The sequence below is a fragment of the Cinclus cinclus genome, chromosome 10, assembly GCF_963662255.1.
Source record: "Cinclus cinclus chromosome 10, bCinCin1.1, whole genome shotgun sequence".
NCBI lineage: Eukaryota > Metazoa > Chordata > Aves > Passeriformes > Cinclidae > Cinclus > Cinclus cinclus.
The window spans coordinates 21,318,578-21,343,254 of NC_085055.1; the positions used below are offsets into that span (position 1 = coordinate 21,318,578).

The window sequence follows — 24,677 nt, forward strand, 5'->3', positions numbered from 1 at the left end:
AAGCCCCACACAATCCAGCCGGAGTAAATGGCGAGTAACCCTGCTGTATCCAGTTTCAAACCTAGGAACTAGTGAGAACTACATTAATGCAAAACTCTTCTGGTTCATGGGACCCTGCTCCAAACAGACTGGATGCCATGCAGTAATCCAAGAGCTGTGTAACATTGTGAAGTGTATAAATAGCCCTCGCCGGGCGTGTCGGAGGGGCACGGGGAATTAGAGCAGTGTGTTTGCCTTGGAAAGAGGAGCTAAAAGCTAGCTATGGGTCTGGGGCTTGAATTCACACTCAGTCCTGGGTCCTGCCATGTTACAGACATTAAAACAAGTTGGCTTTGCTTAATACCTTCAGCCTGCACTGCCTTACTTTAAGTAACACCCATCAAACTGGGCTGCTGGTCCCTAGCTGCTGGTCCCCGCCCCTGCCAGCAGCTCACCAAGAATGAGTTTGGCTTCTCCAACGTTAGATCTGCCTGCTGCCTTGGACCCAACTCCTCAGCCAGCAGCATCCTCATGTTCTCCCAGCTTTTCCAAGAAAAAGCTGACGCAGCTGCAGATTGAGGGGCAGAGGCCACGGAGCCACCAAAACAAGGACGAACGAGTCCCCAGATGCCATGGCATGACACGGGGACATCCTTGGAGGTGACAGGGGAGCCCATCACTCCTAGATTATGGCAGCCTTGTCACCGAGGGCCAAGTCCTGCTCAGATCCCAGCGTTCCCCTCCTCCAGGGTGAATGAACTCCAGTGCTGGAGTTTGGAGTGGACACTATGTCCACATTCTTCAGCCCAGGGCCGGGAATGTCAGCTCCTGTCCCGACGCCAGGGGCTTGCATTCCTCCCCGATGCTGCTCCCAAAGAATGCCAGCCCAGAAGGTGACAGGGAGAGGGTGCTGCTGGCTCTGAGGGGACCAGGGGAGATGTGCTCAACCCGCAGAAAAGCCTTTCCCGAGCTGGCAGAGCTGGGCAGGGGTTAGCACGTGTGTGCAGCCGTGTGTTTACTAAACACTGCTCCCTGCGAGAGGGAATGGCTGGAATTCACCCCCTCGCTCCCCAGCAGACCCCAAGGACATGCAGGCGGACCAGGGGAATTTGCTCCTCCAGCCTGTTGCCATGGCTGCATATTTCAGAGACTCAAGCAGCGAAAAAAATAAAGGATGAAAACCAAAACATTTCAATGGGAGGGAAGAAAAATAGGAGGGGGAAAAATGCAGAAGAGTAATGAGAAGGATGAGTGAGTCCAAGAAATGTATTAGATCATCCCTAGAAACTGGTGTCTGAGGAGTTCTCCACAGCTCAGGCTGTTCCAATATTTACTGTGTGTTATTTAAACCATGACTCCTGGCACCAGCTGGGGCTCCGCAGCACTGCTCTGCTCGGGAACGTTGTTAAAAGCTTGTCCCGGGCTCCAGGAGAGCTTGAGAAGGGCTGGAAGCAAAACATCCCTGCTGGCTCCAGATGAGCTGCTGGCAGGATGGCAGCAGAGCTGGATCCTGAGAGTGGGACCCAGTGTGGAGCTGGCAAACAGCAGTGTGGGATGTAAACTCCTAAGTTATAGGATCAAATCCTTGGAGAGGCTGAGCAAGGACAGGCAAGGGCTGGCTCTGGCATGAGAATGGAGCTGAGCCGAGCAGAAGCTGAGCCTGAGCGAGGGTGAGATGCACACCTGCAGGCAGGAAGGTATCTTGGCTCCTCTGTTCCTGGAGGGATTGTAGCTATCAGTGCACTGGGCATTTAAAGTCACTCTGCGGGCAGTTTTTTTATGAGAAGGTCTTGGCACGTGGATTATTCCCTGTGCTCCGTGTCTGTGGTACTCTGGAAAAGCATCCCCTTCTCGTGCAGGGGCAGTGCACAGCATTGGGAGCCTGGAGTTCCCACTCTGGCCAGGGTGATGCAAGTCTGGCTCATGTATCCTTGTGGTACCAAGTGGAGCTTGCAGGGGAGCCACAGGCATGCCAGAATCCAGCTGGATTTAAAACCCTGCAATGATCTGGCACCTTTGGCTCCCATATCTCCTGGAGGAATCTGGATCTGCAGCAATGTTTATTCTCTCGTGGGATTCCCACTGTCAATTACACTATAAGGAGAGATGGTGCCATGGCCTCTGCTCCATGCCAGGAGTGCCAGGGCTGTCTGACCACATGTAAGAGTTGGTCTGGAACTGGATGCGAACAGGAATAATTTCCCAAGGGATGAAATCAGAGAAACAGGCCTGGGTGGGAAGGGACCTTAAAGATCATCTATCTTCACCCCCTGCCATGGGCAGGGACACCTTCCACTAGCCCAGGTTGCTCCAAGCTCTGTCCAGCCTGTCCTGGAACACTTCCAAGGATGGAACAGCCACAGCTTCTCTGGGGAGCCTGTGCCAGGGCCTCTCCGCCCTCACAGGGAAGAATTTCTTCCTAAGATCCCATCTAACGCTGCCCTTTGGCAATGGGAAACCATTCCCTCTTGTTTTCCTACTCCAGGCCCTTGTTCCAGGTCCCTCTACAGCTCTCCCGGAGCCCCTTTAGCTCTGGAAGGTGCAGTGAGGTGATTTCAGGATTCTGAAATCACCCAGGAATGGCTGGATGGGATGAGGACAGGTTGCCTTTCCAAAGCCTTTTTCCTGACTCTTCCCACAATTTCAAGATGAGGATCTATGAAAACACAGCAGCACTGAAAGAACAGAATAGAGCCAAAGGCACAAAGTATTTTAATGAGGCAAAAACTAGGGCAAGACTTTTTCCTTTCCTTTCCTTTCCTTTCCTTTCCTTTCCTTTCCTTTCCTTTCCTTTCCTTTCCTTTCCTTTCCTTTCCTTTCCTTTCCTTTCCTTTCCTTTCCTTTCCTTTCCTTTCCTTTCCTTTCCTTTCCTTTCCTTTCCTTTCCTTTCCTTTCCTTTCCTTTCCTTTCCTTTCCTTTCCTTTCCTTTCCTTTTTCCTTTCTTTCCTTTCCTTTCCTTTCCTTTCCTTTTCCTTTCCTTTTCCTTTCCTTTCCTTTCCTTTCCTTTCCTTTCCTTCCTTTCCCTTTCCTTTCCTTTCCTTTCTTTCCTTTCCTTTCCTTTCCTTCTCTCCCGTGCCTACAGCCGACACCTGGCAGCCAGCACCGCCCCCTGCACCCGCGCACGGGATCCGCAAATCCGGGGGCTGCAGCGTGCCTGGAGAAGGGAACGGAGCTGGGGAAGGTGGCTGGAGCACCAGAGTAGCTGAGGGAGCTGGGAAGGGGCTCAGCCTGAAGAAAAGGAGGCTCAGGGAGAACCTTGTGGCTCTGCACAGCTCCCTGACAGGAGGGGACACCCCGCGGGATCAGGGACAGAACAAGGAGGAAACGGCTTCGAGTTGTGCCAGGGGAAGTTTGGATTGGATATGAAGGAAAGTTTCTTTATGGAAAGGTGTTGTTCGGCCCTGGCACAGCTGTCCAGCTGTTGGAGTCCCCACTTCTGGGGAAGATTTAAAATCTAGGAGGGATTTAAAAAGCCATGTGGATGTGGCAGTTCGGGATGTGGGTCAGTGGAATCCTTGGCTGGGGATCATTTGGACTCTTAGAGGGCTTTGAAATGGTTCTATGAGTCCATCTTTATATTGCATTTAGTCACCCATTCCCCACGGTGGAGCTTGGCAGAGGTGGTTTTCCCAGCCAGGACTTTTCCCCATGATTCATTCAGGAACATTCCTTCCTGCTGGTTTCATTCTGCTCACAAAAACAAGTCTTTAATTGACAACCCCTTTGCATGTTCAGGACAAAGATTAGAAATGAGGGATAGGGAATCTGTTGCCCTGTCCAGAATGGATTATGAGCACGGGTGGTGAGATGAAAATAGCACCAATCTAAAAGCAATCTTGAAAGTGAAATGCATAGCTGTAAACTGTCCATACAACTTTCACCCCATAAAATGCCTGTGGATGGTTTTCCAAGACCTGCCTTTTGCTTTTCATGGTGTTCAAGAGATATTAAGCTCCAGAAAGTTCCTTTCCAGCTGACCTAACCCTCACTCTGCCCCACAAGGAGATGCCTCCAGTAGGAAACATGGGATGGAATTAATTGCTGTGACCCATCAGTGTCCAGCCCTGTCACCCACAGCTCAAAAAATGCTGAAATAAGACCCATGGAAGTGGGTCAAGGCCAAACTTCTGCTTTCATAGGGAAAACCCAAGGAAATTCAGCTTATTTTACTCATACAAACAAAACAGCTGAGCACAGTGATCACAAAGCAAGAAAATGCCCGAGGATTTTTGCCATGGAGACAAAATTTTAATCAGGTGAAAATGTATGAGGATCCCGCAGCCGTCATCCAAACTCGGGCAAGACCTGGCCTGTGCAAGTTCCTTCTTCCAGGATCCCTTCTCATTGTCTCTGGGGCTTTAAAAGTTTTCCTAGCACAGAAATCAATGTGGGAATACCATAGGTTTTATGAGAAGCATTTTAAAATGTTTTGCTTTTTTTTTTTTTTTTTTTTTTGAAAGGAGTTTACATTGAATTTTGGGTATACAGGGCTTCATGTGGTGGAAGCTGCTGGAGAGCAAATGGTCTAGCCAGGATTCTGAAATCACCCAGGAATGGCTGGATGGGATGAGGACAGGTTGCCTTTCCAAAGCCTTTTTCCTGACTCTTCCCACAATTTCAAGATGAGGATCTATGAAAACACAGCAGCACTGAAAGAACAGAATAGAGCCAAAGGCACAAAGTATTTTAATGAGGCAAAAACATCCTGCTAAGTCTTTTGGTTTATTGGTGTTGAGCCTGTTCCAAGCCTAAAGAAAAGGACTCCGAATCTATTAAAATAGTTGGCTTGTGGGATCTGCAATGTAAGCATGATTAAAATCCATCTATTTTTATCCATATGAGAATATATCAGCCAGAGGAATCTGTTTTTTTCAGAAGTAAAATATATCTGCCTTCAATAAAAGCGTCCAAGTGAGCTCAGTGTGTAACAGCATTGCCCAGTGCTGGGAAGAGAAAGGTACCAGGGTTTGCTGCTTCCCAGCCCCTTTGCTGACTGGTGCTAGAGACATTCCAAGAATTGTAATGCCACTTGCACAGAAAATGGGAGATAGGAGTTAGATCTCTGCAATCTTAAGAAATTCAGGTTTTCTTAGAGCAATCTAAGCCCAGAGTAGGAGAGTCCTGCTCTTTCCTGCTTCCAGTTTTGATGGATCCAGGGGCTCCACAACCTCTTCTGTAGAGGGTGTGGGATTTGCTCAGTACTTTTTTCTGCTTCTCATTTATCCCGGTGAAAATGGGGATTTTAATACTTTCTCAGAAAGAAAGTCACATAAATATTTTCCACTTCCTGGGCAAATGCTCCAATTGTGCTTTTGTAAAAGAGGGATGGGATGCAGTGACTCCTACAATTAATTATATCCATTCCTGTATTGTGTGTGGCCTCTGAAAAACTGTGGTAAACCATAAACCAGCTCCAACTGCCAGAGCACAGGGAAACACTTGCATAAGTGACCTGTAAAACACAACCACATCAGTTTATAACTGCTGCTCTGTTGGCTTCCCAGGGGAAAAGGGGAAGTCATGGAGAAGACTCAGGTCTCTGAGGATGGGTGCTGTGTTTGGAGTCATGTGCTGAACTACAATGAAAAGTCCACTGTTTGAGCAGAGACTAAATAAAACCCCTGGAGACAAATTTTGAAGGGTCATTTGCTGAAAGCCAACAAAAGACCAAGCAGGAGCAGGTTCAGGTGCCTGCTTTTATTCTCCCTCTGACAGATACTCATCCAGTTTTCCCTCAATTTTTCCATTGAAAATGGTTTGACTTGCAATTTTCTGTCCCAATACCAACTCTCACCTGAGCATCAAGCTCTGATCGAGTGCAGAACAAATTGTAACAGCATTGTAAGCCTTATTGTGCAACATCCATGGCCCCAAATCCTGGCATCCACTGGCAAGGAAAATGCTCCCAATGACACACGCACGTCAGCCAGCAAGCCCTGGGTGTCCTGGGGAGGGAAGAGGTGAGACAGCCAGCCCCCAAACACAATTTATTTCATATTTAGCAATATCATGGCATGCACACTCCCCTTATAAGGCAAACAGAGCAATGGCATGTGCCTTCCCAACCACATGCTGAAACCATATTCCGAGGCTCTGCTCTCCCCCAGCCTCCCTTGCTTAATGCCACAGCAGCTCCAGCCTGCTTCATGTTCCCAGGATGTTTTTTCCATTATATGCTAAATTTCCAGGAACTTGTACAAACATTTCCCTCTACTGCTGTGTGAGTGACTTCCTCCCTGTACATCCCAGCACAAGCAGTCTGACTGCAGCAAAGAAGCAGCCAGCCTTTCCTTCTCCAGGGCAGCTTTATGGACTTGCATGTACAATTAAGAAATAAATAAATGAAAAATAGAAGTCTGGTGCAAAGGTGAGCAGGTTGGAAGTCTGAAGGCTTTTATCTTTGCCTCAGTGCTATTCCAGAAACAGGGGACACCAGCCTTCCCTATGCCACCTGTTTATAGTTGATGTAACAGGACAAAAAGAGTTTGTGGGAAGGTCTGTACATTTTGAACTTTGAAATTTCAGCTCTTCCCTCCCCTGGAAGACTCCACGGGTCAGTGCTGATTTGAGTGAAGCCATCTGTCTATTTATATTACTCAATACGTTGCTCATTCCTTCATTCTCAGTTCTCCTCATGGTTTGGGAAAAGGCATGGCAAATTCAGAGATGTGGGAGAAAACGAGCAGCAGGCCGCCTGTTTGTTCCACCCTGGTGAGCAAGGAGAACTGCAAATCCTGGGGCACCGTGCTCTGTGAAAGACAGAAGTGGGAAACCCCTCAGGAAATGGCAGGAAGTGAAGCAGAGCAAAAGAATGGGTTTGTCCCTGCAAAGAAGTATACAGATGCATCCTTGCCCATGGAAAAGGGTAAATAAATACTAAATAAAGGGGAATACTAAATAATAAAGAGGTCAATCAATACTAAATAGCTTAGGAAGCCTTCTGCTTGCACCAGCTCAGCACTCCTAAATCTGAGGCCCCTCTTGCCCATTTCTAATGCCCATCCATGAGCAAAGCCAAAGCTCCAGAGCACTTCTGCAGAGAAGCCTTTCGGGCAGAGGTCCTTGTGCAAATGATGCGCTGAAGATTCCTAAGCCATGGAACCAAGGTGCAGTTGTGTTGGAAGCCATCCAAGCACTGAAGTCACCTGGTACTTGTAAAGGAGAGAAGCTGTTTGAAGGGAAAAATGCTGGAAGAGTGATTGGAAGAGGCAGCAGGACTTCATTCCTGTGTCTGTGTGAAGGGGCCAGCTCTCCTCTCCAGGGAGTGCTGCACAGTCACTTACAGTCATAAAGAGGAGGTGGGAAAAGCCACCCCCATCAGAGCAGCGTGTGCAAGCGAGTCTGGACATGGAGCAGTCGCTCCCAAAGCCCTGTCTCCCATCCTCCAGCACCCACGTAAACATCCCTGTATCATGTGTCTTCCATGAGGCCCTCGTGTATCAAATTCCTATCAGTGCCATTAATTGTCAGCTATTTGCTTTTACAGATTTGTTTTACATCCAGAAATGAATCCCAGCCCTTCCGTGCCTCTTGGGACCCAGTGGTGGGAAGTGCTCATACAATCGGGCTGGGAGCACATGCAGTGAGGCATCCCAGTGTCTATCCAAGCAAAACTTTTCCATGTGAGTGCTGCGAGTTCACAGCTATTGCTAGCAGCTTGCCACGGACAGACTTTGTGTATCCTCTTGCAATATAATCTGCCCCAGAATGGTTTTGAAAGACCGTGAACTCGATCCTGCCAAAAATAGTCTGTGCAGCCAAAAAAAATCAACACAAGATCTTCAGTGTTTGAGCTGGCCTGTGAGTTGCATTTTTCACCTTTTTCCAATGAGATGTTTCTTGACATCCATGAAACCTTCATTTGGCTTATAATACCCCCAATTATCCTTGCAGCCTGCATTTTAATTACAACATCAGAGCCCAGCAAGCAATTGGCTTCGTGGGCAAGAGGGGCCCAGCCAGGCCTGTAGCCCCGTGAGCGGCCGTGCACAGGCTGGCAGCTGCAGCCCAAGAATGTGTTTATTTGTGTTTGGTTTATGTGGTTTTGGTGACCTTTTGTTAAAATCAGCCAGTGGCTTCCAGGAGGCAAAGTTACATACTCGCTGAAAAGCAATGCAGGGAAATAACCCCACACGGGCCCTTCTGCTGAACGTCACATTTGTGCTGAATATCGTGTCCTTGTGCCCAAGGCAAGGGTGGCTAAGGTTAAGGTTAAAGTCATGTTTGTTATCCATGGTGGCTGCATGAATATTGTCCCCTTAGTCCTCGTGAAGAAGAACAGCCCAGAAATAAGTTTGGGGAAAATGGGGCGCAGTGGAAAATGAAAAATGGACCCCCGTGTTGGGGTTCCTGTGAGTCCTGCCACCATTACAGGGTGTTACAGCTGAGGAGTGTCCATGGTTTTGTGTCTCTTCTTCCAACTCCATGACAAACTCATGGATAAAAAGAGCTGTTTGTCTCCTGCCTGGTGCCTACACCATGCTTTCAACCTCACTGGGCTCACCCAACCTCCAGAGAGCAGCAGCAATTTCTGCTGTTCCTTCACGCTCATTGTGAGTGAAGCAGGGATCTCTCCATGTGATAAATTCATGCCAACACTCAGGTGGCTTAGGCAGTGTCTTCCCACATAAGATGCCTGCTAATGTCACCAGAAAAGGGCATCAAAATTTTTCTTGGGCTCTGGCTGGTGATCCTCAGTCGTGGTTTTGATCACGTCAGATACCACACGTTGTCTGTCTGTCTGTCTACGTGTCCCTGAGGTGCATCAGCAACCACGTGGAGTCTGGGATTTAGGCTACATCTGCAGGGCAAATAAACACACATGGCGAGGCGCCGGGTTTCCAGGCTGAGGAAATGGCCTGTGGAGAAGCTGTGGTGTGGAGGGCTCTCTCAGCAACCAGCACTGTGCAGCCCGGGATACATCCCCCAACTACAAACCTGCATGCAATTTCCAGCTCCATTCCAGTTTGATCTTTTACTTTTTTACGACTCACTGCTGTTTAAGTTAGTGATGGATATCGTGGGGAGAAGTGCGAACAACTTCTCTTTCACGTCAGTGATTAGAAGAGCAGAACTTCCTACACACTTTCCATTCTTATGATTATGAGCTGAAAGACTCAGTGATTAAACCCCACCGTAGCCAATTAGCCTGCAGTGTCCTCCTGTCACGGTGTCCCACAGGAAAAAATTCCTCCCAGCAGGTCAGGAGGGAGCACAGAATTCAAAGACATTAAGGGATTTAGTACTCCTAAGTGAATATTGTGATGCTTCTGCTGAAAATCTCAACCAAGCAGGCAGCTCCCAGCAATGGATTTGCTAAGAGCGAAGTTGTCACTGCTCTGGGGATTCCCGAGGAGCTGGAGAGCAGCCAGGTGTGACAGCAGGTAGGAAGATGACAATGCAGGTGGCTCTTCAGCCTGGAGAAGTGAGGAACGAGGTGTATTTAGGCCAGTAGCCAGCTCAGAAAAACAAAATCCCCTACCTATGCCAATTGGAACAGAGGTTTTGTGTTTCAGGTGAAAGGTGGACACCTTGAAAAAGGGTTTTGCACCAGACTGCCACTGAAATCCTTACTTTTGAAATTCTGCACAGCAGAGGATTTTGGGAAAAGGTCAGGAATGTTTGTATAGGAGATTCAAAGCCTCACACTGGAATTTAATGTTGTTTGCATCGTTGGACTTGATTATTATTGCATTCTTTTAAAATATATCAGCTGTCAAGCAGTCCTGCTGCTGGCATTCCATATTGTAACAGAACAGGAGATGTGTTTACAGTTTGGATTTTACTTCAGGATCGTTACAGGCAGCAATGGCTTGGCTGGAGCTGAAATCCCCATCCTCTGTGGGCCAAAGGCCCTTTGTTACAGTGAAATGAAATGCTGCTGCTTCTTAACTCTGAAAGGACTGTAAGATAAAAAAGCAGATTAAAGTATTAAATATAACACCAGTATGTTTTATATACTTATAAACAGCACATTTTAAAAAACCCTTTTTTTGTTGTTTCTAAAAATTTACTAAAAAAGGAAATTCTCTGAAATGAAACACTGGTATTCCAGCAGTATTTCCAGTTGGGAAAGCTTCTGAGCAGTGTGCTGGGTTTTGGGTAGTGGGGGAGCTATAGGAGTGGCTTCTTTGAGAAGCTGCCAGAAAATTTCCCCTGTGTCTAATAGAGCTGATGCTGGCTGGCTCCAAAACAGACTTCTCATTATCCTACCAATCTAATTGGTAATAAATTCCATAGATATCCTCAAACTGAGTCTGTTTTGCCCATGACAGCAATTGCTGAGTGGTCTCTCCTGTTTTTATCTCAGCTTAGGAGCACTGTATTTTCTCTCCTGTCCAGCTGATGGAGCAGCCCTAGTGGGCACCAGGCATCCCACAGTCTGTCATTCTGGGATTATCTTTTTTCAGGGATATTTTGGCAGAGCATTTCCAGTCATGACCCTGGCCCATCCTGGATGGATGGCTGGTGCAGGCTGGCAGGGTTTGGGGATGGAGGCAATGACAGCTAAGTAGGAGCATGGGGATGTGCAGGGCCTCAAGTGAGCATGAGGTGATTCAGTGGGTTACCACCAGGATGGGTCAGATGCCATAAAGCACCTGGACAAGGCTTTGGAGATGCTGGTCAACAGCAGCTGGACATGAGCCCAGGTGTGCCCAGGTGGGCAAGAGGCCAATGGGTCCAGCAGGACCAGGGCAGTGACTGAGCACTGTGAGGCCCCTTGAGTGCTGTGTCCTGTTCTGGGCCTCACAAGGACATCGAGGTGCTGGAGCGGAACTGGAGAAAGGAACAGAGCTGGGGAAGGGGCTGGAGCACCAGGAGCAGCTGAGGGAGCTGGGAAGGGGCTCAGCCTGGAGAAAAGGAGGCTCAGGGAGAACCTTGTGGCTCTGCACAGCTCCCTGACAGGAGGGGACAGCCGGGGGGGTCGGGCTCTGCTCGCAGGGAACAGGGACAGGAGGAGAGGGAACGGCCTCAAGATGTGCCAGGGGAGGTTCAGGTGGGGCAATGGAGGAATTTCTTCACTGTAAGGGTGGTCAGGCCTTGGAAGGGGCTGCCCGGGGAGGTTTGGAGTCCCCATCCCTGGAGGTGTCCAAGGAAAGTCCGGACGTGGCACTCAGTGCTCTGGGGGGGATGACAAGGTGGGCATCGGTCACAGGTGGGACCCGATGGTCTCCGAAGTCTTCTCCGACCTCAGCGATTTTTTCATTCTGCGACCGGCACTAGGCAGGGACCGGGGACGTTCTCCCTCCTCTTCCTCCCGGCGGCGGGCGGGATGCGGGAAGAGGCGGGAAGAGCCGTGAGGGGGATCCCGCCCCTCCGGCCCGCGCTCAGGGGGCGCCCGCGGCGGCGGGAGCGGCGCGTGCGCGGGGCGGGGCCTGGCGGCGGCCGCGCCGTGCGAGGGTCCGGCGGGGCGGGGGGGTCCCGCCCGCTTCCCCCCGGCCCTGCGTCCGTCCCTCCGTCCCCGCGGAGCGATGGTGCCGCGGCGCCGGGAGCCCGGCGGGGGGCGGCGGGGCCGGCCCCGTGAGGCGGCGGGGGAGGCGGGCGCGGGGCCGCGGCGGGGCCGGCGGGTGCGGGGCCCGCGCCGCCATCTCCTCCGCCTTCTGCCGCCGCCGCCGCTGCTGCTGCTGCTGGTGCTGCTGCTGCCCGCCGGCGTCCAGGGCCAGCCCGGTCCCGGACCGCACTCCCCGGACTGGCCCCCCGGCGGCCCCGGGCCCAGCCTCAGCATCTACCTGAGCGAGGAGGAGGTGCGGCAGCTGATCGGTGAGTGTGCCCGAGGGCGACACGGGGCCCGGCGCGTTCGGGGCTGAGGCGGTGCTGCTGAGGTGGGGGGAGTCCGGCCGCTCCCGAGGGGCTGAGGGGAGTTCTGTGGGCCGGCGTGGAAGTTTGGGGGGCTGGAAAAGGATATGGGGGGCTGTGGGACGGGGCTGGGAATGGTGGGCGTCGGCAGGACCGGAGGTCGCTGTGCGGTCCCAGGAGGGGATCGGGGGTGTCTGTGGGAATGTTGGGAGGGAAGCGGATCTCGGATGCAGGGGAGGGTGGAGAGGGCTGTGAGTGGGGATGAAGGACCTCCAGCTCATGAGAGAATGGGGGGGGGGGGTCTGTGAGACTGGGGTGGCAATGGGTGAATCCAGAGATTTGTGTGGGTTCTGTGGGAGTGGCTGCGAGCGGGGATGAAGGACCTGGGGCTCGGGAGATTGGGGGGCTGAGGCACTGGGGTGGGGATGGTGGGTGTCAGCAGGACCAGGGGCTCGCTGTGGGGTCCAGGAGGAGGGGCACCTCTGTGGGACTCCTGCAAGGGACGCAGATTTGGGGGTGCAGAGGAGGATGGAAAGGGTCATGAGCAGGGATGAAGGACCTGGAGCTCAGGAGGGGATGGAGAACTATGGGACTGGGGTGGGGATGGGTGATCCCAGGGATCTGTAGGTTTTGTAGGATTGAGGCCATGGTGAGAATGGACGAGCCAAAGAGGTCTCTGTGCTGCCTCGTGTGTGTGTGGTTGGGGGAAGAAAAGAGCACAGGGCTTCACCCTTATGGAGAGTGCTCCCCAGATTGGAGCAACTGGGAACGGTGTCTTGTGGGAGCAGGGTAAGCCCTGCAAGAGGTGAGCACAGACCCATGATTTAATTAGCCAGGCAAGCGACATGCCGAGGGCAGAGAGGAGACCTGGCAATAATTGGGTGTGTGTGTGAAAGGAATCTTAATTTTTAGGCAGGCTGACAATTGCTGCGCAAGGACTTGGAGGCAGTTCCTGAAGTCCCCCATCTGGCCCGCTGTGGAAGGCTTTCACAGGAGTTCTGTGCTTGGAGAGTCTGACTTAAACAAAGATTTGTTTTCTGTAGGCTTTGGCTTGCATAGGCTCTTGTTTAGAGTCGGTGGCTGGAGTCTCAAAACACATCTGTTGGTGTCCCTAGAGTTTTGTTTTTCCCAAGGGCCCTGTATCCCTGCAAGCTGGGAAACTGGCAGTGCAAGGCTTTATTTGCATCAAATGGACAAAATAAAAATATCTCCAGTTAATTTGCGCTCTGTGAGCACACAGCTGACCCGAGTCAGGGGATCTGGGGACTGAAGAACACTGTAAACATTTTTTCCCTCATGGTTTGCCCTGGTGATCAGTGTCCTGCTGTTGTCATTTGTGTGTGGCACGTGCTTTCTGCCAGATGCTCCTGTACAAATAGAGGGTGAAAACGTCTGGCTTGGTGGTGAGCTGGGATTCTAAATAAGTGATTAATCTTGGGAGTATGGAATGGTAAGGCTTGAGTTCTCCCCTGTCTAGTGCCTGAAGTCTCTGTTAGTTGGATTTGTTCAGGCTTTTGTGTCCCGCTGGTATTACTCATCATGAACTAGCATCTGAGGAGGCAAGACGTGCTGTTATTATTTTTTAAACTCAGTTTCTTCCTGTAGCCTCACTTATGGGTGTCTGTTACTACAAGGCCGAAGGCATTTACTACTCAGATGTCTGTAGCTGGGTTATATCACTTTAAGTATCTGACATGAATAATCTGTTCTGCCTCTGTGACCCCGGAGACTTGGATAAATTGGAATCTAATGTGGAGGTAAACTGGGAGTTGTTTCAGTTAGTGGAGTTGAGATCACTGGAAATCTGTTGCAAACTGAACTTCCAAGATCTAAATTGCATTGTTGGCATGAGCAGATTTAATTTTAGGGGTATCTTTACACGTGCTCTCTGCTGTAGGTGAGATGTAGTTTAAAGGAGGCATTTAGGCACAGGTCAATTTACCTATAACTTCATGTATTCCTCTGGCAGAAGAAAATCCAGAGGGACAGACAGTTTTGTTCCGGGTCTTCATAATTCTGAAAACAAACACAGCTTTTCATATGTTCCATTTTGTAGTATCTGATTGGGGTTTACAAGTTCATGGTTTAGGGATTTGTGCTGATGTGGGAACTTGCAAAGGAAAGCAAGGGGGTTCAGCTTCTGGAATTTCCCTGAGAAAAGCTGTGGTTCTGCAGATGCTGGGATAGTCAGTCACAGGGGATAGGAAAATGAGGTTGCTTGTGAGGTGAAGTGTTAAGTTCAGTGAAGCTGCTAATAGAAACTGGATTCTTTCACCTTTTGTCTCTAAACAAGCTCTTGTCTCTGCTACTGTCTTGCTGTGGCTGAGCAGAAAAAAAAGTGCTCATAAACCCAAATGTTGCAGGAGTTACTACAGCTGTGCTGTTTTCATGCTTCTAAATATAATCTCTATACATCTTTAGGTGACAAATTTGATTAGGAATAAGTGTAAGCACACATGTGGCTGCTGAATCAGTCACAGCCAGTGATGCAGAGCTGGAGCATCCCCAGGGTCTGGTGGAAGCTCTTGTGGGGCTGTGTCCCCACATGGTCTCTGCATCAGCCAGGCTGACACAGTTCAGTGGAGTGTCTGGTGCTGCTGCTTTCCCCAGACCTGGGGTTTGGTGTCTTGCAGAACCATGGGTTGTATTTTAATCAAGTTGTGGCTCTTGTAAGTGAAATAGGAACTTGTTGCAGAGTATTTGTGGCTGCTGTTCTTTGTGGCATGAAGGAGGGACAGATATGGTGATTTATAGTGAAAACTGCCTGCTCCTTTCCTGTATGCTCACGCCAGATTTCCACTGTCAGGCTGTGGAATTCTGACCGTGTGTCTGCCTTAGGAGGAATTGTTTTGTCGTCTTCATGACTTTATGTAGAAGAAAACTAGAGGAAACTGGCTCGTCTCGTTGTGTGAGGTGGATTTTATTTCGAAACGCTGCGGAGTTCTCAGGGTCTGAAAGCAGGACTTGCTATATGGCAGGCATATGGTGTCTCCGTCAGAAGTATTGCCATTCCCATGGAAAATATTCCCAGCCATCCAGACTACAAGCCTTTGGGAAGAATAATCTGTGGTTTTCACGTAGCTGAGTGTGTCAGATTCTGCTTGCGCCAGGCAGGATTCGGCAGTAGAGGGGCTGGAGTAGGAAGGAGTTAGATGGGGGGGACTTGGCTGAGATGATTCCAGTGATGGCAGCAGGAGCCAGAGGTGCCAGGGTGAGAGCACTGATGAGGTACAGGGTGAGGGGGAGTTGGGGAGGAGGAAGGGAAGTGCTGCTTTTTGGGGGGAGACATCCAGGGCACCACAATCATTTTAAGGGTGTCTGTGAACTCTCTTGACACCACGATCTGTAGCTTTTTGGAGCTGGTTCGTCTGGAGAATCTTTTTTGGGCCTGTGTTTAGACCTGAAGAAAGTTTTGTTAGTCTTACACAGTGACTGTACAGGTGTGAGAATGACACCTGATCCTATCCCTTTTTCCAGTGACTGTGTTGTGGTGCTGAACACACAGGTGGTGTGAAGGTACTGACGAGTTACTCAATAGGAGGTCTCTGCTTAATTTAGTGACTTTCATTCCAGTTTTCCCATGAAATCAGAATGTGGTGTTTGCCTCACGTTGAAAAGCTCCTTTGTTCTGCTTTTCACGGGATCCTGGGATGTGAAGACTGGTATATCCCTGTTTTGCAGGTAGCAATGTAAGGTTTTGGAGAATGAGGTAGAAAATACTCATTACTAGACAGCTCGCTTTAATAATTAAGGACTGGATCTAGTCAGTTGGCTTACGTGGTGCTGTTTGGCACTTTGTGCATTCCTGGTGTATCTGTTGGACCTTGATTGTGAGCTCCCTGTGATTCTGAGGACCAGAATCAATAGCTGCCTGTGAAAACTTGGCTTAAGCAGTTCTCCTGGCATTGCAGGCTGTTCTTTTGCAGCATTCATGGCAGCAGTATGGTGCTTAGGCAGTGAGGACAACCCTTTCTGACCCTGTGGGGGTTTTTTTGGACACTATGTGCCTTTCAGCTGTGAAATTGGTCTTGTGGATAGCCCTCCTGTCACATGACTCTGGGTCTTTTTAGGAGTCTGGTCCAGATGTTAACTGAGACTTTAGTCCCATGGGGGGAAAATACCACCACATTATTGTGTAACTAAGGGCTATCATAATGCATCTATACGAGGCTAAATTAGACTTGTAGGGGAATTTTAAAGTCAGAAGTCCTACAGTGTTTACATTGAGTTTCCAAATTTAGTGTTCTCTGGCCTAGTTTCTTCTGAGCAATCACTGAATGCTGTCTGTTGTTAGTTTTATATTTGCACTCACTCAGTTACAGAGTTAAATTAATTTCACTTAGGTGACTTGTACTTACGTGTTCTTGAATTTCATTAAAAACCATTCTACAGTTTACTAAAATAAGTTGTCTGGCTGGAAGATGCAACATCGATGCAAAAATCTGTTACAGCAGAGGGTTGTTTGTTTGGTTTTTGAATTGTGCTGCTGACTCACAGGGTGGTTGAGGTTGGCGGGGACCTCTGGAGGTCATCTGGTCCCATCCCCTGCTCAAGCTGGGCCACCCAGAGCTGCTTGTCCAGCACCACATCCAGGAGCTCTTGAGCATCTCAGAGGATGGAGACTTCACTACCTCTTGTGGGCAGCCTGTGCCAGTGCTCAGTCTCCCTCACTGTATGCGATTTTCTTGCTGTTCAAGCAGAGCCTCCTGTGTTTCAGTTTGTGCCTGTTTTTTGGATCTTGTCACTGGGCACTGGTGGGAAGAACCTGCTTCCAAACTCTCTGCACACACCTTTGAATATTTATATACATTAATGAGCTCCCCCTGAGCCAGCTTTTCTCCAGTCTGAACAGCTCCAGCTTTCTCATGGTAGAGGTGTTGCAGTTCCTTTAATCCCCTTTGTGGTCCTTCACTGAACTCTCTCTTGTAGTTCTGTGGCTCTTCTCTTGGGAAGCCCAGTGCTCCAGGTGTGCCTTCACCAGGACTGAGCAGAGTCCTGGGAAATTACAGGCCAAATGCAATTTTGTATGTTAGAAATGGGGTCTAAACATCATCTTATTGCAGCAGATGATCTTAATTGTTTTCATTTTATACTGTGAACCGGGTTTGTTGCTGTCACTCTTCTGGGGAGTTGGCTGCCGGAGTTCCCATCAAAAGTGCTTTATGGTACTTGTACTGCATCTATAGTGGCTGGAAATCCTCTTGTTCCTTTGTTGCCTGGTTGTTATGAAAGGGAGCTGAAAGTGTGTATTCTTTGTGATTCTTGAGAAGCTTCAAGGCCTTGTTAAAGCCCCACTCAGCCTGTCTTGGACAGCATCACAGCCTGGAGCACCATGAGCCAGCCAGAGCTGTGCTCTGAGTGAGGGCTGTTAGCAGCCCAAGATCATTTTCCATGGGAGCTGGGGAACTCACAGGTACTGGAAAAAATACAGCAGAGAGCCTCTAAGGATGCAGGAGGATGAAAGAGATGTCCCCCAAGAAGCAGGTGTTCGAGTACCCCAAGGTGTAGAAGCAGATGTGTGTGATACGTGACTTACAGGTCAAGATCTGGTTCTCTTGTATATGTGTTCTGAAATCTTCGTTTCATAGCTTTTAAGTGCTTGGCTCTGAAGTACAGAAGCTTTTTGCAGTGCTGTATTTTTGCTGTGGTCTGTATGCCTGTCTTTGCAGGAGCACAAAATCCCACTTCATGGCACCAGCAGAAAGGGAAGATTTACATGGGTGCACACCTGGGTGGAAAGCATACTTCTGATCCTGACATATACCTGAAACAAAAACTGAACTGCTGAAAACATTCTGATATATCCAGTGAAATGCAAGTGCTGTTTTTAGGATAATAATTCTGTTACCTCGCTCTGTAAAGCCGTTTAGCCCACTGACAGTCTGTGATGGGTGTGCAGTAGCCAGTGGGTTTGGGATTATGGGTGGGTGTTACCCAGCCTGCTCTGGAGCAGTGGGGCTGGGGACAGGCAGATGTTCAGGGCTGTGCAGCAGCAGCAGGTTGTGACAAGTCCCCTGCAGCAGCCTGTGTTCCTTCTGGAGCCTCCCGTTGTGCCTGGGTGCCTGTTGATCTGATTGACCCAGTGCCATGGTTTGCATCCATATTGAGGCTTCTGAGAACGAGGCGCAGTTGGGGTTTGAAGAGAATGCAGTTTCCATTCTGTTCCCTCCCCTTCAGCTTGCGCAGTTCTGATAACAGTGCACCGCCATTTCTCTGGAGATGTGCGGACTCCTATAATCCACTGCAACATTGTAATGCTTGCAAACCTGCAGAAGAATGAGCTTCTAGAGGCTTGAAATAGCCAGTGGAAGGCCTTTGTCCTAGAGGAGGCAGCCTCTATCTTGGATTAGGATTGCTTTGAAACCATATTCTGTGATGCCACTAAGGCAGAAGTCTGAAATAAACTTCAGTCCTTGCGTGTGTTGATCTGCTCAGCTGAGGTGGGTGGTTGATTTCTGAATCCTGCTTTACCGCAGCGGATGTGTTGGGATTTAAACTGCTAGGGGCTCTGTCTGAATCCTGCCTGGAAAAGGCTCTTTCCTTCTGCAAATTGGTGTTCAGACGGGACTGCACGGGCAGAGCATGGCTGGGCTGCCTCGTGCAGCTCTGTCTGTGCTCAGGCCTGGGAGGAAACAGCCATTTCAGCTCCCCAGAGGCCAAGGTCTGTCTAGTGATGAATGTTTGTGGCTCTTGTAACATTTGTGTGTCGGGGATTTGGAAGAAACCTGACCTCTGAGACTGAAGGCTGTCCTGGTGGTGGTGAGAGGGAAAAATTCTCAAAGCTGCATTTCTCACTCCTGTGACTTTACACCTGCATTCAGTTTGGCAGCATCCTATTTATCACTGCTGATTGTTTGGCCTCTTTCTCCCTCCAGTGCACAGACAGAATGGGAACGAAAGAGAGGGAATGGAGGCACAGCTCCCTGCATGCATGAGAAAAGCCAGCAAGAAGGGCTCAGGATACTGGGAGGAAGGCAGGGACCGAAACTGCTGCTAAACACCACCTGCGCAGAGGGAAATACAGGAGATAGGGATCATGTTCACTGGCATGAAAAATCCCAGGGTGGAGTTTTCCTGGGAGCAGGAGCTGTGGAGGCAGCTGTACTGTACACTCTGGGTATTTTAAAGGATGAAGCCTTGTGTTTTTCTCCTCCCCTTCTGCTATTCAGAGTTGTGTTTGGATACTGGAAGAGCTGAATTAATGAGACAGATTCCAAATGTGTTGATTCAGGGTTCTGCTGAGCTCTAGTGAAATGACTTGATGACTAATTCCTACCTGAAGCTATCCAGACTGGAATAACACGGAGGCTCCTACTTTCCTTGCAGTGGAGGGTGTTAAGTCAGAGTTTCTCCTCTCTACTTTAGTGTGAAAAATTGAATCGTACTCGATATCTCAGCCGTGAGAGCAGGGAGTACAGGCCGAAGTGCATTTAATGAGTTGTGCCTAGTGAATGGAGTTCTTTTCCCTTTTTTCCCCCGGAATGGCAGCAGCACCAGCAGCTCCCATGTGGGGATGAATGCTAACACTCTCTGCAAACGCCTTGTGGTGGCACAAAGGGCGTGATGGCAGAGACTTCAAACACATTATTCCTCTTCCATCGCTGCCTTTGTCCTTCTTTCAAGCGGATAACTCACATATTTGCACCGACTGCTCCGGAGAGCTGGGAGCAGAAGCAACAGCATGAAACTAATGTGGTGCTTTAGAATTTCCCTGCCACTTACTGGGTGTTGAATAGCTGTAATTAAATTAACCAGTATATTGATTTCAGCACGCTGCTTGGGAAAGAGCAGAGCAGGAGCACAGGCATGGGAGCTGCTGCTTGGGAGGCTTGGAAAGCTGGAGCAGGATGATAAACTAATGATGGTTATCCTCTCCAGTCTCTTTGGGCCTTTGTTGAAATAAGTTGATGGCCTTGCAGAGTAATTCCTAATAAAAGAAACAAATACTAAGCTCTGTAGGTTTTGAGATGACCACAGGAATTGACAGACCTGGCTTAGTTTTAGAGCTTGCTTTTGTGTTAACAACCTGTGTCACTCTGATGAAAGTGTTCAAAGCATCTCAAAAGATGTGGACAGTGCATTATCTCTTCAGCAGTCCTGTTGGGCACAGAACCAGGAGTATGGACTTCAAGGTTGAAGCACTGAGGGAGGGTGTGTGTCTGTTCTTCCTAATTAATACTAAATTTATTCATACTCTTGTCAGGTAGTCGTTACTGGAATAGCCATGACACTGGCCCAGTTCTGGGGGTGACTTAGGGTCTTGTCTACAGGGATAACTAAATCAGCCTGCAGGTGCTATAACTAAATGAAATTAAAAAATAAAATGGCACAGCTTCTCTGTAGTGACACTGGAACACCACAAACACGTTATTCACAAGCCCAAATGACACCTGGCATACCTGTGTGAGGTGGTGTTTTAGCAGGGAAGATGACAGCAAGTCCCTTCCAAAGCTTTGGGGCACCACTGAGCATTTGATCAGAGGTTGTTTCATTTTGAGGGCTGTGCTCTTGGCAGCTGCAGATCATGAGGAGGGAAACTTTTGGTTTTCTATCCTCGGTGTTTGCTTTAGTTTTAATTCAAAAGGAGCATCAAACTTCATATTGCAGTAATGATGAGATTTACCATAGCTGCTAAGTTAAATTTTTATTTCATAAGTACACCTAAGAATAAAGTTCTTTTTTATTTTTCCCTAAAGTTAGATTTATTTTTTTAGTTTATTTTTTTGTATTATAGAGTTTCCTTTCATTTGCTTCCAACCCTGTACCTGTGCCATTCCTATTCCCACTTGTCCTATTTCCCCTAGCCCTCTCTGTGGGTCCTTACCACTAATTTTTCTCTGCTTTCAAGTATCCATTTTGTACATCTCTACTGCATGTTTCCTTTGCAATCAGCACTTCAGGTAACTCATGTGAACCATCCTGCCTGTTAACAGCAACGTGGTTGCTGGTTTTGGTGGGTCTTCTAGGTTTTCTATTTTTTCTTGAAATGGCCAAATTTCATTTAGAACGGTGTTCTCAGGAGCAGAGGTCACTTGCATTTTGCTCTGAGGTGAGATACACGGTTTGGGTTTCCCCCCCCATTAAAAAGTGTTTAATTTAACTATTTCAGCAGGGATCTTTATATCCTACCTAGCAGAAAAGTGGTGATTTTTTTTTTCTGTAGGTGAAGGTGAGAAGAACAAGCAGGTGGTTGAAATATTATTGTTGCTGTTCAGAGACAAATAAAGGGTAAGCAGGTGGGTCCTAGGAACAATAAATATCTTCTATTTAGTATGGATCAAGTTAAATATTGATTGTATTTCAGCAGGTGGCATCTCCTGGGGGAGCTTCTTTGGAAGTGAAGAAGTCCTCCCTCTGACTTCTGAAAGGCCTTTCAGTGGAAAAAATCCCCTTTGCTTGGGGTGTTGAATTTGCAAATTGTATTTAACAGTATCAATGAGGTGAATTGGGGGTGAACTGCCTGTGAAGATTCACAAGGACTTAATAAAAGATTTTCTCTGTTTGCTGGATGTTGGGAAGCTTCCTGCTAGGATTTCCTGCTGGGGAGTCTTGGTCGATTTTCAAGGGTGCATTAATTGCCTTGAAGTTATGTTGAGTATTTCCTCAAATTGAATGCCTTGCACGTTGTATTCCCCCTCCAGCTCGTGCAAAGCTAACTCTGCACAGGTAACAAACAAACCACAGCTCATGTTCCCTCTGCTGCTGCTGCTGCTTGGAGTTGGGTGAGCTTGCAGAGCTGTGAGTATTGCTGGGTTTGTGCTGCATTTGACAGTCCCTGGTGCCTGTGTTAGGAGACTGAAAAGCTGCTTCATCATCTCGTATTGCTGAAGGTTTAACTTGGTTTTGCTCTGTTTTATTTTTCATCAGTCATCTTTTTCTACAGACTCCCAGCATGTAAGGTGTTTAAAAACAAGTATTTTAGCCCAATATCCTGACCAGCTACTCATAACTGGCAGACTGTAGCTTTGTGGAAAACTCAAGTAAAAATGCAGGTGGAAGGTTGTGGTCAGTTACTTGTTTTATTAAAGCAAAGTTCACTTTTGTTGTTGTATACACTGGCTATGCACAAATATGATGTAAGTAGATTTTTGTGCGTCTGTATTTTCAGAGGTTTAGTGTTGCATTCTGGGTAGTTTGCTATTTTCTAAACTAAATTGATCCATGTGGATCAGTCTGCATTTTTTTCGTTGTATCTTTGAACTCCCAGCTGTAGTTTCAGCCCTGGGCAAGCTGATTGTTGAATTAATTAGGTGCATTCAAGCTAATAAGGCTTGCTCTGAGAACGTGTTTTTTCTACCCTGTAAAAAAAAAAAGAAAAAGAAAAAAAGAAGTTTCAGTAGTCAAGAGCTGATTTTTAATTCTGCAGTCACATTTCCTTGTTGTTTGGGCTATGTTTTCCAATGGACAATTTGTAGAACCTGCTACAGAAAAAGCAAAATTTAGCATTTTAAGTCAGTGTTTCAGACTTAGGGTGCACTTCAAAAAAGAAAATGGAAGTAAAAAGAGGCTGTCTTTCTTTAGCAAGGTAAATTGTCCAGTGGTGGAAGAATCCAAGTGTGTTCATGGGATGGGATGAGCAGGCTTGGGAGGGAGGTGATTTTGGAGGGGTGTTGAACCTTGACGTTTGTATTCTCACATGAATGTTCATCCTGGTGTGGAAACTTCTGGTCTGTCCAGAGGACTAACCCAGATGAGCTGCTCAGGAGCAGAGGTCTCATTCTCTGGAGTACATAACAGAACAAATAAAATGTTTATATAGAGGTCATAACTCACTGAACTGGATGACTCTTCCCTATTAATTGGTTTCAGTGGCTGTGAGTCAGGATCAGGAGTGGCTCTGCACTGGGTGGGCTGTGGTGGTTTGATGTCACACTGCAGAGATTTCTCAGCTGCTGAATGAAGAAACTTTTAAATTACAGACTAGAGAATTAAGAAAACAACCCCAAATTTCAGTAATTTCTCTGCTGGCGAGCCACTGGACAGAAAATTGTCAGCTATTGTTACCAGACTGCTTTTAATAAAAAGCTGTTTTTTGTAATATTCTAGCCCTAGTCTAACAGGAAGCTTGCATTGCATACTCACTTTGGGTCTCTCCATATAAGACAAAATCTGCCAGAATTATGTGATGGAGATTTGAAGTGATTCAGTAATGAAGTGTAACCCTAGGTAAGAGGCTCCTAAACACTGCTGTCATCTTTAAGAAGAACATGTTAGTACTGGTGCGTGTTGCAGGGTAGATTTGCTTCATAAAAATAAAATCCAATTTTCCCATAGTGGCAGAGGCAAGTTTCTTTTGTATGTTGTGCTTAAAATGAAAAAAAAAGAACAGTTGAAGCTAGACTGCATTTGCACAAGGACATTTAAAAAAGTGTTTTGTTAGGCTGCTAGACTGACATGATTCAATTTTGTCATGAGCACAAGGGCTGCCCAGCATCCTTGGCATCTGGGAATGAAAGTTGGCCTTTCCCCTTCCTTTCTGAGTTTCTTCAGATGCTTTGTTATGTTAAACAGTGCAGAGAATGACAGACTTTCCCTGTGCTGCTGCTTAAATTTACCTTTTTGTTTGCCTTCAACTTTATTCTTTCAAGTCTGTGCCCAAGGTACAAAGATGGGGAAGTTAATAGTGAGATTTAGAGTTTGCCTCAGTAAAAGGTTGGTAGTTTTGCCTCAAAATGCAGCAGAGCATTGCCCTGAGCTGTTTTCATGTGTGTTGGTGTAGGTTAGTCAAGTCCAAGCAAGGAGAAACCAGATCCTTCTGTGCTATGCCTTGTCTGCATATGGACTTGTTTAGGGAGCTTTGCCAAAGCAGAACTGCAGCCCAGCTTTTCAAACCGGTCAGCATCGATCACCAATACCCTGCTTAAAAAAACAGGAGCTGCTTTTCCTCCTCTGCATTTTGTGACATTTCTTTGTAAAGCTCTGCACCCCTTTCTTTATGTTTTGCCATTTTGCCTAGAAAATGATTGAGAAGCTTCCCATTTCCTGTAGCTGTTTGTGTTGCATCTCTGTTTTCCTCCTAGAACCACCTGTTTTCTCCTTTTTTTTTACATTCCATTTAGGACACAAAACATTGAATCCATCTTGGATTTGCCCTGCTTAATGCAAAGGAAGAATTGAGCACCTTCAGAGGAACCTGGCACCTTGCAGAATGACACTTTCCTACATTTAGTGGTTCACTGAGCATTCTTGAAATCTGAAACAACTGAGAAACTAGAACTTGTTTCTCTTTTTCTCTGCAGCCTGCTACCTCAACTGGTGCATCTTATGCTGCTGCTGAGTTTGAAAGAAATATACACCAAAAAAGTGAAAAGTTGAGGTCACAGCTCAGGTGTGTACTCAGCTTCAGGCTGTGTATTGGCAGTGACCTGCTTCATTTGATGCTGTTTTTCTAAGCTACCTATGTCCAAAGCATGCTTTGGAAAAACCTTTCAGTATCTGATGAGGTCACAGGACTGTTTTAGAGTAAGCTCCATCTAAGTGCTGCTGCAGTCTTACACCCTCCATGTGGGATGCTCCTGGTCGTCCTCACTAATCCAGAGAGTTAAATTCACTGAGGAGTGTTCCCCTCCTTGTTTTCTCTTCTTGCATAGTGCCAGCTTGACTCCTTGCACTTGGCTTGCTGAAGGCTTAAACACGGAATGTCACCAGGCACGTGTGAGTGTGCAAGTCTGAAGGAAAAGGGGAAAATGCAGAATTAAAGCAATTCTGAGTTGCACTTCGGCACTGTCGTGGTGACACTCGGATGCCACCCCCATCAGTGACCCGGGGCTCTCACTGCTGTTCTCTGCAGTGCCCACTGTCATTCCTGACCTGGCCCTACCTTCCCAGTGCCTCCCTTAGGGCTGGAATGTGGTGCAGCCCCAGGCATTGGGATCAGCACTGGGCTCCCCTGTGGCTGCAGG

At 47.9% G+C, this 24,677-nt stretch overlaps 1 protein-coding gene across 1 annotated transcript in view; it reads left to right on the forward strand.

Annotated features, from left to right (window-relative positions):
* The first annotated feature begins 11,450 nt into the window (after window positions 1–11,450).
* Window positions 11,451–24,677, forward strand: part of RYK (receptor like tyrosine kinase) — a 51,085-nt gene continuing 37,858 nt past the window's right edge. The window contains exon 1 of the mRNA XM_062499152.1: window positions 11,451–11,739. Coding sequence (XP_062355136.1) covers window positions 11,451–11,739 — 289 coding nt within the window. The remainder of the gene's footprint in view (window positions 11,740–24,677) is intronic.